Below are 17616 nucleotides of genomic sequence, written 5' to 3' on the forward strand. Positions count from 1 at the left end.
GAGAGAGAGAGAGAGAGAGAGAAGGAGCAGCAGCAGCGGCAGCAGTGGCTATAAAACTCACCATCTTGTTTCTTCTCTGCACAGGAGGCATTTTTTGGACGGGAGCTCTTGGACACAACAAAGGAGAAAGAAATCGGTAGTAGCGACTCTGAAGGAGAGTCAGCGACACCAAATGTTGGCGAGGACAAGATTATACAGCTATCGCAGGTAACTCACCGAGGCTGAACATTATCTGCTGTTGCTGAGCCTCAGGATTCACACTCTAGAGGAGGGGGTCGCTTTCGGAACCTTGTTCGACGTGAATCACTGGATACTTCCTTTTGCCTCCCCCTTTGTTTTCTCTAATGAACTTATATATTAAAAACTAATATGCCCTCCTCCTCCTCCTCCTCCTTCTTTGAATGGCCATTGCCTTTTTCGTAACTGTAGAAAATAGAAGTTGGTTACATTATATGAAGAAATATAGCAGCAGACCACTTTTTATTTTCATTTATTTTTGCCAAGATGCAGTATTAGCCTTTGAAAATCTGCAGTTGGCTTAATATGGTACATTTTTATCATCAATCTGTCAGTTATATTTTGAATGTTACATCTTGAAAAGCAGATGATAATAACTTTACTTTGAGATAGGCACTGACTTACACTTAAAAGTATAAAATAGTATACCCCTATGTCTTCCACCCACTGCCACACAGTTGAATAAAATCTGCAGAGTCTCACCTAAGTTTGCTGTATGAGATGCAGTATAAAAAAATAAGTTTCTGTTGCCACCACATTTTTTAAGTTGCGTGTTGTGGGATACAAACCTCGAGTCATTTTTGATTTGAGTATTAACCCTTTGTATGCAAACTTTTTCAAAAATTATTTGGGATGGTGTGTAATTTGTAGAATTTTTGTTTTGCATGTTGGTAGTGATTTATTTATCGATTGTCATTTTTTGTTTGTAGTTCACTGTTGCTATTTGAGTTTACATATTGTCATTTGGAGATAGTGAGGGAGCTGTAGATGCTAGAAAATGGAGTGCCAAGTGGAGAAATCAAAACTTTTCTGACATATTCTTCTGTTTGAGCTCAATAGTGCGGTGACAGCAGTGGACTCAGCCGTGTACGGGATGGAGCGAGGCAAGAATATGGTTGTCTCGTTTTGAGGAGGATAGTTTTCACATCAGTGACATTCCACATTCAGGAATACCTTTGGGATTTAATGAAGAGCGTTTAATAGCAATAACCAACATCATTGTACTCGAGAAATGGCAAATGTGATGATCCCACCATCACGCAACATTTGCACACAGTGAGGAAGTGTGCGAGTACCGCGTCCTCTAAACCAGGAATCTCCAAATTGCCAGAACACGAGGGCCACATATCGAGTTTTGTATCTCAGTGGGGGCCGGATAACACATTTTCTCAGAGATTAAAGAAGAAAGTTGTAGTGATATTTATTGTTGTTTTACACAAATACGATATTCAGATAAAGTGTAAGATACACTTCATTATTGTTTAGTACACTTTGTGAGAGGTATGTGTGATATTTGTCTTTAGAATCCATAATTTTCTCACACTGTCGGTATGTTGTATGAGCAAAATATCTTATAAATGTGTGTCACTCATGTTGCTTCTGTATTTAGATTATATAAATTTCTGCAAAGAAAATGTTTCTTCACACCAGCAGATATCGCAAAATGCAGAGAATGAACTTCGTGCAAAGTCTTTGACCTGGACATAGAGAAGAAAAAAAAAAAAATACTTGAAAAACTGAGCAAGCCTTTCTTCTTTAAACTTGCCCTTCATGCTGTCATCAGCTTGCTGATCAGTGATCCCCATTTGCAATTCTCCCTAAGCTTTTACCACTTCAAAAAGCCAGGGCTTTGGAAAATGTCAGTAGTTAAGTTCGTTGCAGATGACGGTGGAAAACTTGAACTGTGTTCACCTTGCGCGCGCGCGCACACACACACACACACACACACACACACACACACACAGTGGTTCGAACACTGGGTTCATGTTTGGGAGCATCAAAGATCAAATTCACATTAGGCTGTAAGGATTTATGTTCTCGATGCTTTCTCTTACATGTTCAAGATGAATGCTGGAGTGTTTCTTTCAAAAAGGATGCTGTCAATTTCCTTCCTCCTCAAGTTTGTGCTCTGTCCGTAATGCCCTGTTTTGAGCTCTGATTGATCTTCTTGCCTAGTAATCAAAATGTTCCTCAGTCTTCCACAGTCTGTAGAGTCAGGTGATACTTTCGTCCCACAATGATCCCAACTTTCTCCGGTTACAGTACAGCTATTAATTTTGTGCTGACACTATTTCCATATTTTGCTTCTATACAACTTAATGCTCCACAGACAAAACTCTTGACTCATTCATTCTTTCATCTGTTCGATTATACTTTGAATGAGAAGTTTCCTGTCTTCAGTGAGAGCGAAATGTGTACCGTCCGTCACCCTTTTTCTCACTTCGTATGCTGTTTGTCATCTTTCTTCTGACTGGTAAATTTGTGCACATTTTCAGAAGGCGACTGTCTGAGCTGTTGGTGCTGATATCCTTGTATTTGTTTCAAAGGTTCTCTGTATCTGTCTTACCTAATTTGTTGCTGTGCCGTGACAATGTCATCCTCATCTTGATGACTATTTGCTGCAGTTGTTTTTCATTTTGTGCCGAGACTGCATTCTGTTTGCAGAATGTAATACACACATTTTCTGACCTTTTGTTGGAACTTGTACTTCCACGAAGTGTTTATCTGTTTGATTTCAGTGAAATTTAAATTAAGTGAGTTAGCCAATTTTGGCTATTATTATACAACAACAAAATGAAATCTGTTCAGTTCTGACCACAATGGCAATTATCAGTTTCTTTGGAAGATGTACTACGACCAGAAAATTAATGATAAGTATGTAATTTAATCCAGTCACAACTGAAAGTTTTGTCATCCGTCAAATAGTGGCTTACCCTTGTTGTGGGCACCGGTGAAATCATTTATTGTTAGTTTACAAATATGTTTCATATAATTATTGCAAAATGTTTTGTTCTCTGTGTAATTCTTGCCTTAATTACAATGTGTCTTTTTCAGGATGAAATAAAAGCTATAGAGGAACTGAAACCAAAAGAAGAAAGTGAAACAGAGAAGCAAGACAAGAAGGGGGACAATGAAGGAGATAACTCGGGCAGCAAGTCGCCAGACAAGGTAAAGGCAGAGTACGGCCTGTTTAGTCTGAAGCATCGGTCTGCAAGTAGGCTAGGATTTTTGTAATCACTTATCTGTTTTGTATGTAGGAACCTGTGTGTAATAAATGAAATTGTTGACATGCTACATGAAGACAAAAGAAGTTAAGCTCATTTTTAAATTGACCAGTCATTGGAGAGACATTTGATAAAAAAGCTGTGATAAGAAGTACTATGAAGTAGTGTTTGTCATACGTATTGCTTTTTCAGGGTGTACGTGCCTCGGGACAACTGAAAAATCCAGATAAAACGTGGGCATTTTTTCATCAGGGGAAAGTCTGGGAATTTAGATTTTTTATTGCTTTAGTTAGCAGTTAAATTTTTGTAATTTTGGTTGGTCAGAACTGATACTTTACCTAACAAAGAATTTTATGTTAGCCTACTACTGCAGAATAATACTGCAGCAATAAAACATAAATGAGAGAATAGTACCAAAATAGAACTTTAGTTGCAAAGAAAATGCCCCATTTACAACAACAGACTACAGTTCATATACAAGTGATGGTAAAATGTGTCAAAGGCTTTAGGACGAATACTGTGCAATACTTTGTAACAACAAACTGCTTTCGACGAGTGTAGAGTCACTCCTGTTTAATTTCAAACAGGTCACGGGAAAATATTGCGAGTGGTGGTTAGAGAAGCATTACTTTTTGTTATAACCAAGAATAACACAATAAATATATCACAGTTCTACAGTTTATTAACACAGCGCTGATACAAATAGTTCTGTCACCAGTCCTAGGTGAACACTTCATGAAAATAATAAAAATTGATTGTGGTTATACCAATGTCCAGGAAGTGCAAGTAGAATGTGGAATCCCTGCGGAAATCACTAGTCCGTTGACATACTATGCCTAGTGAATGTCAAAGTCAAAGTTCCTGTACGACAGCCCGATTCTAATTCCAAATTGCAGCGAAGTTAACATCGTGCAACAGGTACACCAGTCCGAGAGACAAAACAGTCCTCCGTGGCATACTTCTGAGTTGTGGAGTAGAACATAGTATGATGAGAACTAGCTTGTAGACATTGGTGGCAGTGAAAAATATGGCTGCAGAAGTAATGGAGTTGGCGGCTGGGGTTGCTGTGTGTTCTGGGTTACCAAAAGTCGGCCTGTGGTGCTAACAGCGGCCCAAGCATGGAGAAATACAGCTGGCAGTGAGTTTCTTTGCTGTGTGTAATGGAGTGTGCCGTTGTTCAGTGCGGAGATTTAACTGTGGTGGATACCACACTTTCAAAGTAAATTTCCTTTTCTGCAAGATGAACTGTGAAAGTGCGAGAATGTGCAATGAATTTCTTAAATCACGGAGTGTTTGATCCTCATTCAAAACTGAACGCTTTGAGGATCAGCAACTTAGAAAAATTTTGTGCCCAGATGACCAGCCATTGGTAACAATAAAATTTTACAGGCACATTTGTTTTTGATATATCTTATAGGGTAATACATGCTAAATAAGACCAAGCTTCAAGGTTAGTTTATCATATTTATTTTAATTCTTTCGTAGCTCACAAATTATGCAGTAACAATGGCAAGAAGTATAATTATCCTTAAGGGGGAGGGGGGGGGGAGGGCAGGTGAGTTCTTGGGCAATTTAACATATAATTGGCTTTTTATGGAAAAGTCAAAGTGCTCGTGGAACATGTATTCAACCAGATAACTCACAAAATGTTTGGTGCGCAGCAGTGAAATTTAAATCCTGATTGTCAGAAATATTCAGCTGCTACAATTTGAGCTGTGCCCTTAGAATCGTACCTGACCACACTCTCGGGTTAATAAAAGCAGCTAAAAATGTTTGACAGCCAATATTATGTGTGAAAGTTAAGCTTTTCTTGTAGCTATACAGTAGTGTATATCAATTTAAATCATTAACTATTCCAGTTTATCTATTTGCACCATTTAACAGCGATGTTGATATTGGCTGACTACATCACATTTCCTATGCTGTGAATATCTGCCGTTATTGGCTGGCGAGATCACGTGTCCTGAGCTATCGCTGCCTGACAAAAGTGCATCATGTCGCACAATCTCGAAATCAGTGCTTTGGAAGCTACCGTGCGGTATTTGGTGAAATTCTTATTTATGCTTTTGTAATACAAAAATTACAGTGTACTTCTTACCTTGCAGCAAACAACTTTACAAAAATAATTATTTTTTGCTTGGTTTTGTTTCCTAAATCGCCGAGAACTTCTACCTGAGTCTATAAAACCTTTACCATTGAAAGGAGTGATAAGTTTCACAGCTCCAGAGGAAAGTATATCATCGCTTAACAGGGAAAAAATGTATTTTTACTTAGGGTATAATGTATTTTCCTCCGGGAAAAAGTGTGTTTTTAAGTGGGAAATCTGGGATGTGGGGTGTTTTTTTTTTTTAAACACTCTGTTTTCACAGTTAGTGAGAGGCACTTCAAATAACAGAATAGAGGTACAACTCACTTTATTGCAAGTAAGAATGTGCCGAGGACAAAATGACAGAAGTTCTGGACCAGTCTGTAACCATTAAATTTTATGTAAATTCTTTAAAGGGCACTCACATTAGTACTGTCTTCTTGGTAAAACTGGGAAATTTTGTCTTTGAGGAGTTTGAAACAGTGAAAGATTTGCCGCAGGGATTCTCATTCTCTCTCTCTCTCTCTCTCTCTCTCTCTCTCTCTCTCTCTCTCTCAAGAGTGAATGTAAGATATGTCTCAGTAACTGATCAAGATAATGCTGTGAAGTGGGGTTACAGATTGGTGGCACGTACCTCCATAAAATTGTTTTTTTGCATACAAGCAATTTGAGATAACTGCTTATGCTAAAGACATTATTTGCATGATTTGGAAGCTGGAAGATGTGGGGCCTCAAAATTAATTGCAAAGGCAGCGTATTTGATAATGTTATCTGATGAATACGACTCGAATATTGATGTGAACATAGTAAAGACTTGCAAAGAATCCAAATATCTTAGATCTCGGTGTGTAAGCAGAAGCACCTATCTTGTGAAAAGGATGTAGAGCACCAAATGAACTGGAGTCTAGATGACTGTATGACAACTAAATGGTGTAACGTGGAGCAAATGTATAAGAATTGAATATATTACACAATTATTGGGAAAATAGTGGTCTATAATTAAGAAGAATGTTAGCTGAAACTGAGGAAGGACATTACAAAGTTTGGAGATGGACATATTGTGAAGAAGTTAACAGATTATCACAGTTGGTATGTGTGCCAAATACAACTGTGGAAGAAAGAACAAATATGATACTAATAGAATAGAATGACATGAGGATGTGGTCCTGTGGTTCGGATGTAGTAGAAAGATTGAGTAATTTGAATGATGATCAGTTGTTCTGTTTGGAAAAGATTGAATTGTTGTGTACAGAAACCACACAAGTCTACTATTTCTTGCAACAATTTTATGCCATTAAAGGACTAGTCTGGGATTGGCACACCATGTGCATAAATTGTGGGAATTTGATGCCTCATCTCAGAAGACATTAGGCTGATAGGAAACTATGCCAATTGCAGAAACTACAGAAGTCAGTGAAAAATGTTGAAGACTGGATGATTAAACGAATTAAGCAGTGAAGAGGTTCTGAATCTAAATGGGAAGAGGAGACATTTATGGCACGGAAGCACAGGAGGTAAAAAATGTAGGAGGAGATGAATGCTCTACAGTAGGCACGTCCAAATGGGTGTAGGCTGCAGTAATTACACAGAGATGAAGAGACTTGCACAGGATAGACTAGCACGGAGAGATCGGAGACCGCGAGCGAGCGTCTCTCGTCTCCCGTGCCGGGGTCCCGGCATTTTTAGTATCACATTTCTAGAAGTCTGTACGGCAGTGCAGAGTATTTGTCCTCTTTTTGAGTTTAGGTACAGTTACCGTAGTGTTCCTAACGACTGCCGCTCACGAATTCTGCCCCGTTTCAGGAGCAGGTGGCCGGTGACGATGCCGACGGGAGCGACTCCGAGGTGCTGAACATGTTGCCATTACCGGGTGACCTACTGGACACCGACCTCGTCGACACGATCATGAACGAGGACGATGACGACATCGCGAAAACCGGGGATAACCTCGACGAAATTGGCGGTAAGCTCACGTGGCGGTACTTCTCTGAAATAGAAATTATTTTTGTGCTGCAGTTGGGGCTCGTGGCACCTGTGAAAATGGGCTAGTGACTATTGTCACTTTACTTAGATGGGTTGCTGCAATTAAATTTTGTTCTTTCATTTTGTGATTAACTCGAGGATTTTCAGATTGTACTTAAAGACCCCAAACATACAAAAACAATGCAGTTGAGGTGGTCACGAGATGATAACTCTTCTCTGGTTTCTCTTCCCCTCACAGGCCTGTGTCTCTGGATCTGCCATCCCGTTCCACTGAACTGGCATAAAAAGTAGGTTCGTGTTCTCCGATTGCATTCAGGTGGTCTCGGTAACGTGTACTCTGATCTCTTATGTCTGGCCGTCAGAAAGTTGGGCCAGTTTTTCAGTGAGACTCTCACTCGATCTTCAAGTTGTACTCTTGCCAGTGTAAGTGAGCCATCAGATTGAATGCCCTCAGGTGGCGGGGCTATGACAATGGGAAGACGATCGGTTTATTCCTGTCATTTGTAATTATAAAATGCCTCAGTTGTATCCTAATTTATACAACAGTTCAATCTTACTTAACATTATTCTTCAGATTGTTTAAAAATTATGCTCCAGACACTACGATCTAAAAAGATGATTGTTTTTAAAATATTTACACACTGTACCATTGTGCACCACAGGGAGTGCACGTTTGTAGTACGGTGGCTCTAGGTCGCAGTACGAAATAACATTCTTTGTAATAAACTTGGGCACCCATTCCACTGGTGTTTCAGCGTACTGAATGATTCAGTTCATCCACATCTGCCCGTCACACACCTGTAGATTGTTGGCCCTAAGAAGGAAAAGCTTACATTATTTGAGAACACGCTGAGACCTCAATCGAACCGAATTAGGAATTGCAGCCTCGGGAGTCGGGCCGGGAGCTGCCACTACAGGACAGTGCCACAACTCGTGAGCTGAGCTGTCATCTGCCCCGTCCTCTCTCTAGGGAATGCTGGTCCCGAGAGGTGTGTGGTGGGGAAAGAGGTATCGGTCGAGGAAATTTCAAATGGGTCGCGAGTTATTCGCGGGTAGATTGGCCAGTAAAAGAATGTGTACAAGTTATAAAAATGTATATATGTACGGCTGTGTGTATGCACGTACGTTTGTATGTTCCACATCTCCTCCTAAACCACTTAACCGATTTCAACCAAATTTGGTACACGTATCACCTGCTGTCTGGCAGGAATCACTACGGGTGTAAGAATGCCATGTAACCCACGTACTTCAGTCTTTCAGAATCCGAAAATGGGAGCCCTTAGAGATTTACAACAAACTTTATATGTAATTTCAAACCTTTAAGAAACGTTTTCTCGCCAATGACTCCCACAAAATGATGAAAGGAAAAAGTTTATCGCTTACTAAATTTTCGCTATTTGTGCAGTAAAACTCCCAAGTGAAGCGGCGTGTTTTAATTTATTACTTCTTTACTACTAATTTTATGAATGTACTAGAAAAGTTACATCATTGTATTACACTTAATTAGAGAGATACGGTGTCATAAACAACTGAGAACTGTGAAAAACTACTGTGTCATAGAAGACATTTAAATTTATGCTTCATTGCTACTAACTTTATTCACAACACATTTCAGAGACAGTAGCCACATATAACATTAGATGTACCAGCAAAACTATGTCGTTACATGGCACACAGTTCAGGAAATGTGACATCGTAAGCCTGAGCTGCTCTAAAACAAAACTGCAGTCCGAAATTCGCTTGACGTGCAGGTGAAACTTGCTCACAATTACGTGTGAAGTATAATAAGTATATGTGAAATATATTTGACACGAGCATATGTGAGCAAAGCCACGGACGAAGAGCTCATACTTAACCCCCGGAACAATTTCGATCAGATTGGTACACGGATTAGTTACAATTTGGAAAGAAATATTGTAGGGGTAAGAACCACTAGCTGTGTTGTCGTGAGTGTGATAATGTGGAGATTGAAGAGGGGGAGGAGGAGACAGCCACAGATATGTGGAGAGAGGGGGCCAGAAAGAGGTGAGAGTAGGAGGTGGGCAGAGAAAGTGAAGGGGTAGAGATGGACAGAGCTGGGGAGTAAGAGAGGGGGAGGAGGAAGTGGAACTAGGAAGCAAAAGGGAGGAGATGAACAGTGGGAGGGGGCGTGGGATTTGGACGGGGAGAGGAGGAGGGGGAGGAGGAATTATAGGAGGGAATGGAGGAGGTGTAAAATTGGAGGGGGAAGGAAGAGATGGACAGAGAGATGGAGGAGAAGATTGGAGTAAATACATACCCAGGCAATGCTGGGTACTCAGCTGGTTTCCTCTAATAGACTGAGGTGCAGTTCGAGTTTGAGTGTGGCAGACAGTGTGACGCTGTCCTGTGCAGCCGGAGAATGTAACATTTCATGGGTATCGATGTCAGATCCTATCTCTTTACTTACATCTGTGTAACTGGTTTCTAGATTCGTGTATAAAATCGGGGAAGTATTTAAAACGTCTTAGTAAAAACTGTAAGTGTGCTTAACTCGAGCAGTTTGGATGCCGTGACTTTTCACTTTGTGTGCCCCAGCCAGTCTGTGTCTGTAACTGGTGTGGAGTTAAGGCCAGTTGCATAAATTAATTTTTCTAGTGTACTCAGAGCGTTGGCATAGTGCTAACATTTTGTGCCAGAAAAACCGGGTCTTTTCTGTTACCAATTTTATGTTTAATGTGTGGCCCTCAAGTGATTTTCCAACATAGTGTGCTTGTATTAATTGTGTGTTTGTCGTGTTTGGAAGCGGATAACTTTGTTCGAATCTTTTTTTCTGTTTATGTAATGTGAAGTGGAAAACGTGTTTTCTGTGTCGTGTAACTCTAGAGAGAGCATCAGTGTCACTTAATATTTCTTTCGCAGAAGACTCGGAGTTGAATGACTCGCTTCCTATAACAGACAGTGGGGCAGACGTTTCGGGGACCAGTCAGAAGGACGAGCTCACGGACATCTTGAGCCCACACTTTAACCTCGAGTCTATGGTGCGAGACACTGGTACGTTGCCTCGGTATTTTGTTTGTGTGTTTCTTTAAAATATGCCCTCAATTTCAGTTGTGATATACAATTATTGCACGTTCAGTATTTCAGTAATAAATATAAGCAGTTTGTGACAAGTACACCTCAGCTGTTTCTGACAGTGCTCTTAATTATTACCAAAAGTGTAGCTGTATTTCTACTCGAACGACTTGTTCTCGGAGCGGTTTGAGGGATGCTTTTAAATGTCATTTGTATTTAATAATTTTGGGTATAGGTTAACCTCAGGTTTGTTAGTCAACATATATTTTACAATTGTCCTAGACCAAATATTCGTCGTTTCAAATCCGCTGACACGGCCGTAACCGTAATATTCGTATACGGGAGCTATAATTGCGAAGTGAAATATGTCTCTCTTAATTGTGAGAGGTTTGTAAGGGTTCAAATATAAACTGTCTACATAAAATAAAAAAATAATTAGAAATTAAAGTTAAAACCTTGTGACGTTAAATGAAGTACATGAGACAGAACGATGGACAGAATACGTACAAGTTGGAATAATACTGAAGGAGAAATGCCACTCACTGTTACTGCTTCTATTTCCATTTCCACTATGAAACTGTTTTGCAGTGTGTGCTAATTCCAGCTGCAGCACAGAAAAAGAAAACTTCACTACTGACACACTAATTTTTTAGATGAAATAATTCTGTGTGATGCTGTGTTACAAGAAGTGCACACATTTTCATCGAGCTTTTTAGATAGAATTCGTGCACCAAATTCGTTAAATGATTCGTCAAACTGTACAGTTTCAGTTTTTTCATCTTCCGGTCGCAGGTCTCCCAAACATGGACAGCCGTGATGTGGAGGAAATCATCAAAGGAGTGCTGACAGACGAAGAGTCCCAGGAGTCGGTGTTTCCCACGGGAGCTGCCGCCGCCCAGCAGACTTCAGGTCTGTTAAAATGTTATCGGTAGGATGACTTGAGCTGGTTCTTGCCCCAGAAATGGATTTGTCACAGCCCCAGGACAACGTACTGGAAATATTTTAAAGACACGGAGTTGTACTTTTTTGTGTCTTCTGTTCCAGGAGTGCAGCCCAGCGCAGCTCTGCAGAGGACGCAGGTGGGGGGACCGCTGCCACCTGTCGTACCTTCGAGCCTGTCTTCGCCGTCGCCCTACCACTCCGAGTACAGCAAGTAGGAAAACTTGTGCTGTCCTTCATTGTGATCCGTATCACGTCTTTTTCTTTTACCGAGTGCATTCTGCATTACTGGAAATGTGTGAGACACTGCAGTCATCCGTTTCAGAAAGCCTTAGATGACACTAAAAATTGCCATTTCAGTACCAAACTGTAATACCTATAGTATCTTTGTAGATAAAAAGCAAAACCACACTATCATTCCTCTGCCATTATGCCTCACCTCGTTTCAATGTATCGAACTATTTAAGAAACATTTTTTAAAGTACGCAGATATTTAGCACGTGCTGCTATCTGTGAAAAAAAAATTCTACAAATAGTGCTATCTTGTAATAGAGATCGAGCATACCACGTAACAACTTTGTACGTATCGCACAGGCACTGAGTTTATTTTACGTACCACGTGCGTGACTTCAACCTTTGGGCAGTGCTCCCCTTGTGAGAGTCCATTGTGCTTTACTGTCTGTGTTCGTTTTGTTTCACTACAAAGCCAGTGCCCTACACATCATCGTCAGTCGTGTCTCTGCTCAGCTCGGACAGACGGGCCACCAAAATACTGTGCGGGAGAATGGACCTCGCATAATGTGATTACAGTCGCTACTAGTTTTGGCCGTACGTTGTCTGTCTTCAGAATTTGTACGTCACCACTGGCTTACAGAGAACATTGTGTTCGCGATACATGTTGTTGCGAAGTAAGTGAGTGTGTTAAGTTCTGGAAGGATTATTTGCCACTTGCTGCCTGTAACGTTGGATTTTGAAGGTAGCTGATGTGTGGCGAAAACCACTATTATAACAGTGTTCTGCAATTATGTCTAAAATAATAATAACAATAATAATAATACATTCATAAATGCCAATCACATTTCTTCGTAAGCAGAATAATGCAGTATAGTGTTTCCAGAAGAATTAACTTTAAGCTAGACATCTAGAAACAGATCACCTCTTCGTGGTGTTTATCCAATGTTGCTTAGGTAGTTATATACCCATGTGTTCATTTGTGTGACATTAGCATTGGGTGAAGATTTTTGGTTGGCGGGTCGTGCACATTCACAGATCTCGTAAAAGATAATTGTTTAATTGAGTAATAACAATTAATTTAGGCAATATTACATCATAATTAAGTAAATTAATACCTATTGCAAGCTATAAATTGAAGGATTCACATTTTTTGTGTATTTTCTGAAAAAAGAAAACATTTCATAGGTGCGCGTTTTGGACTAGGATTTGTTTACATTGTGATGTACTGTAAGTTATGTGGTTATGACAATAAAGTAAAGTTTGTGGTGTTAGTGTATTCTTATACGCTATCCATTTGATTCTCTAGTAAGTAGTCGAAGTGAAAAGTACCAAAATAAGTGGAAACTTTATATAGTGTAGGCTCAGTTCTTTGTTTACTTTTTTGTTTTGTCACGTAAACATTACAGGTTATACGAAGCTATTCTTTTTTTAACTCAGACTAAAGCTAAAATTTGTTTGGCATGACTTTCCATAGGATTGTTAGTTACGCAGTGTGGTGTGAGGGTTGTTGCAGTTTATTTCATGTGGGTGACTGTAGCAGCATGGGAATTGGGGCAATAAACAAGGCGCACATTGCTTGTGTAGGATTTCCAGTAGAGATAGGAAGATAGTGGAACAGGAGGAAAAGATTGCTGCCCTTCAGGCGGAACTAGATGAAGCGAAACAAGATCTAGAAAGATTAAGGGGGGAGAAGAGGTGGGAAGTGACAACAGTTTATGGAAGAAATAGGAATAGGACGGTTTCAGACATGTGAATGTGGAAAACAGGTTTAATCTGCTGTCACAGTTGGAAACTGATGAGCCACATATAGATGTAGGAGTAGACAGGTCACAACAAACTTTCAAAAAGTGTTTGAAAGAAGTCAGAAAAGCTATGAAGAAGAATAAGAAAGTTTTGTTGTTAGGTGGTTCACGTGGTAGAGGTGTAGGCCGACTGTTGCAGGATGAACGAGGGTCAGGTTACCAGGTCACAAGCTTTTTTAAACCTAGTGCAAGCCTGGGTTAGGTGATAAAGGCTGTAGGTTCACTTTGTAAAGACTTCACAAAGGAAGGCACCATGGTAATAGCGGGTGGGGCGGGCAACAGCATAGGTAGGAACCCTAATTTTTCAATTGAGAGTGATGTGGTAAACATAGCTTCAGCAATGAGACATACTGCTGTTGGGCTTGTGTCTATTCTGACGTGCCATGACCGGCCTCACTTAAACTCTTCTGTTAGAGTTAATTTAGAGGTGGAACGGCTGCTTGGATCAGATATGGAGTCTCATATTGGTGTGGTTCCTGTTGACTCTATCAGCAGGTGGGACTATACTAACCATGGCCTTCACCTCAACAGGAAAGGGAAGGGAAAACTGTCTGGGCTAATAGAAAATAACTGAAAGGGGGAGGGGGTTAACTGTCACAAGTGGTAAAATACCAGTGGTTACAAGTGACAGATCAGCAGGTTTTTTAGAGTAGGGAGGGCAGAAACAAGAGATGTTCAGAGATGGGCTGAAAATGAGATTCACATTGATGAAAACAGGCAGCCAGAAAGCAAACTTTGATGTACACAATTCATGCTGACAGCCTCTGATTGTTGTTGTTGTTGTTGTTGTCTTCAGTCCTGAGACTGGTTTGATGCAGCTCTCCATGCTACTCTATCCTGTGCAAGCTTCTTCATCTCCCAGTACTTACTGCAACCTACATCCTTCTCAATCTGCTTAGTGTATTCATCTCTTGGTCTCCCTCTACGATTTTTACCCTCCACGCTGCCCTCCAATGCTAAAGTTGTGATCCCTTGATGCCTCAGAACATGTCCTAACAACCGGTCCCTTCTTCTTGTCAGGTTGTGCCACAAACTCCTCTTCTCCCCAATTCTATTCAATACCTCCTCGTTAGTTACGTGATCTACCCATCTAATCTTCAGCATTCTTCTGTAACACCACATTTCGAAGGCTTCTATTCTCTTCTTCTCCAAACTATTTATCGTCCATGTTTCACTTCCATACATGGCTACACTCCATACAAATACTTTCAGAAATGACTTCCTGACACTTAAATCTATACTCGATGTTAACAAATTTCTCTTCTTCAGAAACAATTTCCTTGCCATTGCCAGTCTACATTTTGTATCCTCTCTACTTCGACCATCATCAGTTATTTGTTCCCCAAATAGCAAAACTCCTTTACTACTTTAAGTGTCTCATTTCCTAATCTAATTCCCTCAGCATCACCCAACTTAATTCGACTACATTCCATTATCCTCGTTTTGCTTTTGTCGATGTTCATCTTATATCCTCCTTTCAAGACACTGTCCATTCCATTCAGTTGCTCTTCCAGTTCCTTTGCTGTCTCTGACAGAATTACAATGTCATCGGCGAACCTCAAAGTTTTTATTTCTTCTCCATGGATTTTAATACCTACTCCGAAGTTTTCTTTTGTTTCCTTTACTGCTTGCTCAATATACAGATTGAATAACATCGGGGAGAGGCTACAACCCTGTCTCACTCCCTTCCCAACCACTGCTTCCTTTTCATGCTCATCGACTCTTATAACTGCCATCTGGTTTCTGTACAAATTGCAAATAGCCTTTCGCTCCCTGTATTTTACCCCCTGCCACCCTTAGAATTTGAAAGACAGTGTTCCAGTCAACTTTGTCAAAAGCTTTCTCTAAGTCTACAAATGCTAGAAACATAGATTTGCCTGTCCTTAATCTTTCTTCTAAGATAAGTCGTAGTATTGCCTCACGTGTTCCAATATTTCTATGGAATCCAAACTGATCTTCCCGAAGGTCGGCTTCTGCCAGTTTTTCCATTCGTTTGTAAAGAATTCATGTTAGTATTTTGCAGCTGTGACTTATTAAACTGATAGTTCGGTAATTTTCACATCTGTCAACACCTGCTTTCTTTGGGATTGGAATTATTATATTCTTCTTGAAGTCTGAGGGTATTTCGCCTGTCTCATACATCTTGCTCACCAGATGGTAGAGTTTTGTCAGGACTGGCTCTCCCAAGGCTGTCAGTAGTTCTAATGGAATCTTGTCTACTCCTGGGGCCTTGTTTCGAATCAGGTCTTTCAGTGCTCTGTCATACTATTCACGCAGGTTCGTATCTCCCATTTCATCTTCATCTACATTGTCTTCCATTTCCATAATATTGTCCTCAAGTACATCGCCCTTGTATAGACCTTCTATATACTCCTTCCACCTTTCTGCTTTCCCTTCTTTGCTTAGAACTGGGTTTCCATCTGAGCTCTTGATGTTCATGCAAATGGTTCTCTTATCTTCAAAGGTCTCTCTAATTTTCCTGTAGGCAGTATCTATCTTACCCCTAGTGAGATAAGCCTCTACATCCTTACATTTGTCCTCTAGCCATCCCTGCTTAGCCATTTTGGAGTTCCTGTCGATCTCATTTTTGAGACGTTTGTATTCCTTTTTGCCTGCTTCATTTACTGCATTTTTATATTTTGTATCCGTTTATGTCTACATATACATCTACAAGGTCACACTGCAATTCACAATTAAGTGCCTGGCAGAGGGCTCATCAGACCACCTTTTGAGCTATTGCTGTACTGTTCCACTCTCGAACAATGAGCTCTGAATTCTAGTATTTTATTACGATGATCATTTCTGTCTGTGTTGGTGGGTGGCAACAAAATATTTTTCACTCTGAGCTGAAAGTTGGTGACCGAAATTTCACAAGAAGATCCTGCCACAAAGAAAATTCCTTCGTTTTATTGATCGCCACCCCAATTCTCATATCTGTGGCACTGTCTCCCCTGTTTCGCAATACCACAAGTTGTTTCTGTGCACATTCTAAATAATTGAATTATTTCACAATTTTTGTACTCATTGGAAACACAAAATAATAAACATTGTTGCTGCAGATATTTTTAAGACTGTATTATTTCTCACAAAATATTTCTTTTGTGCTCCACATGTGAAAGCTACAGACTTTATCTGTGTTCTGCTTTGTAAAACTTGGAGTGTCTTTCTGTACTAGATAATCTTTCTTTCTAACTGACTACTTAAGTAAAAGATTTCAGACTATTACGATGTAAACGGTACGAGAATCTCAAAGTAGTCTCTCGTCTGCCCGACACTTGTAGTAGTCCGCAGTTCAGCCCTGCGTTCTCGGAGCCGGCCAGCCCGTGGATGTCTCCTGCTGAAGTCGGTGACGGTGATGGCGTTTCCTCGTACAATGCTCGCACAGCATTAAAAATGGAGGCAGATGAGCCACTTGGTGACCAGGCTACAATATCTGCCGTACTGTACGCAAACCTCCACCATCCGGAGCTGAAGAAGGAGTTCCCAGGTGAGACGGAGGTAGACCTTCCTTTGTACGATAAGGTTTTTGTGGCATCTTTTGTGTATGTTTATTAGTTAGAAATTCCCCCATCAGTGTTTTTCATTGGCTTCATCGGAGTTCACAGTGGTGTCAAGTTTTGTATGATATTGACTTACATATGCAGAAAATGAATAGCTGATTTAAGAACTAAAAGATTTTTGTTATCAGTCAGGAATAACATATAATGATTATTTCCAGGGATTGTACAGTTGAATAGGATTCCACTATTTTAGCCAAGTTTGTAATACACTCTTATATTTAGTTAGTGATACTTTGAGCTGTATGTGGTTGCTTATTGAAAAATTTTATACTCAGTGATTTATGATTATTATGGACTATAGTAATTCTTGAGAAAGGCAGTCAGTAAGTGACTGTTCCGCTACCTGAAAATACATTTAGGTCCAGGGGAATTGCCCCAGAGCAATATCCCATCTTGCAGATGAGAATGGAAGAAAATGAAACATGACTGGACTAACAACTGTTTGTTAACATTATTCCTTAATTTATATGGTGGAGGCAGGAGGGAGGGAGTTTGCTGCACAGATAATGCTTGATCTTCCCAGGAGAGAATTTGGTCTATGAACAGTCCAGTAGTTTTACTGTTTTACTTTCATTTTTGGTTACCTTTAGATTAAAAAGTATTTCTTCTGTTTTGTTTGGTTTTATGCACAACTGATCGGCATGACACCAGTGACTAGTCATTTGTATCATTACTCTGTTGTTGGCTAGCACACTTTGGAAATTCTCACCTGTGGTTATTAATGTCATGTCATAAGC

At 40.1% G+C, this 17616-nt stretch overlaps 1 protein-coding gene across 1 annotated transcript in view; it reads left to right on the top strand.

Annotated features, from left to right (window-relative positions):
- The window catches only part of LOC126109551 (histone-lysine N-methyltransferase 2C-like), a 417507-nt gene that overhangs the window by 93827 nt on the left and 306064 nt on the right, over positions 1–17616 (top strand). The window contains exons 20-26 of the mRNA XM_049914567.1: positions 85–207; positions 3073–3186; positions 7132–7291; positions 10192–10323; positions 11137–11253; positions 11389–11497; positions 16601–16806. Of these exons, the coding sequence (XP_049770524.1) occupies positions 85–207; positions 3073–3186; positions 7132–7291; positions 10192–10323; positions 11137–11253; positions 11389–11497; positions 16601–16806 (961 nt within the window). The remainder of the gene's footprint in view (positions 1–84; positions 208–3072; positions 3187–7131; positions 7292–10191; positions 10324–11136; positions 11254–11388; positions 11498–16600; positions 16807–17616) is intronic.

This window comes from Schistocerca cancellata, chromosome 12 (genome assembly GCF_023864275.1).
Source record: "Schistocerca cancellata isolate TAMUIC-IGC-003103 chromosome 12, iqSchCanc2.1, whole genome shotgun sequence".
In the NCBI taxonomy this organism is placed as follows: domain Eukaryota; kingdom Metazoa; phylum Arthropoda; class Insecta; order Orthoptera; family Acrididae; genus Schistocerca; species Schistocerca cancellata.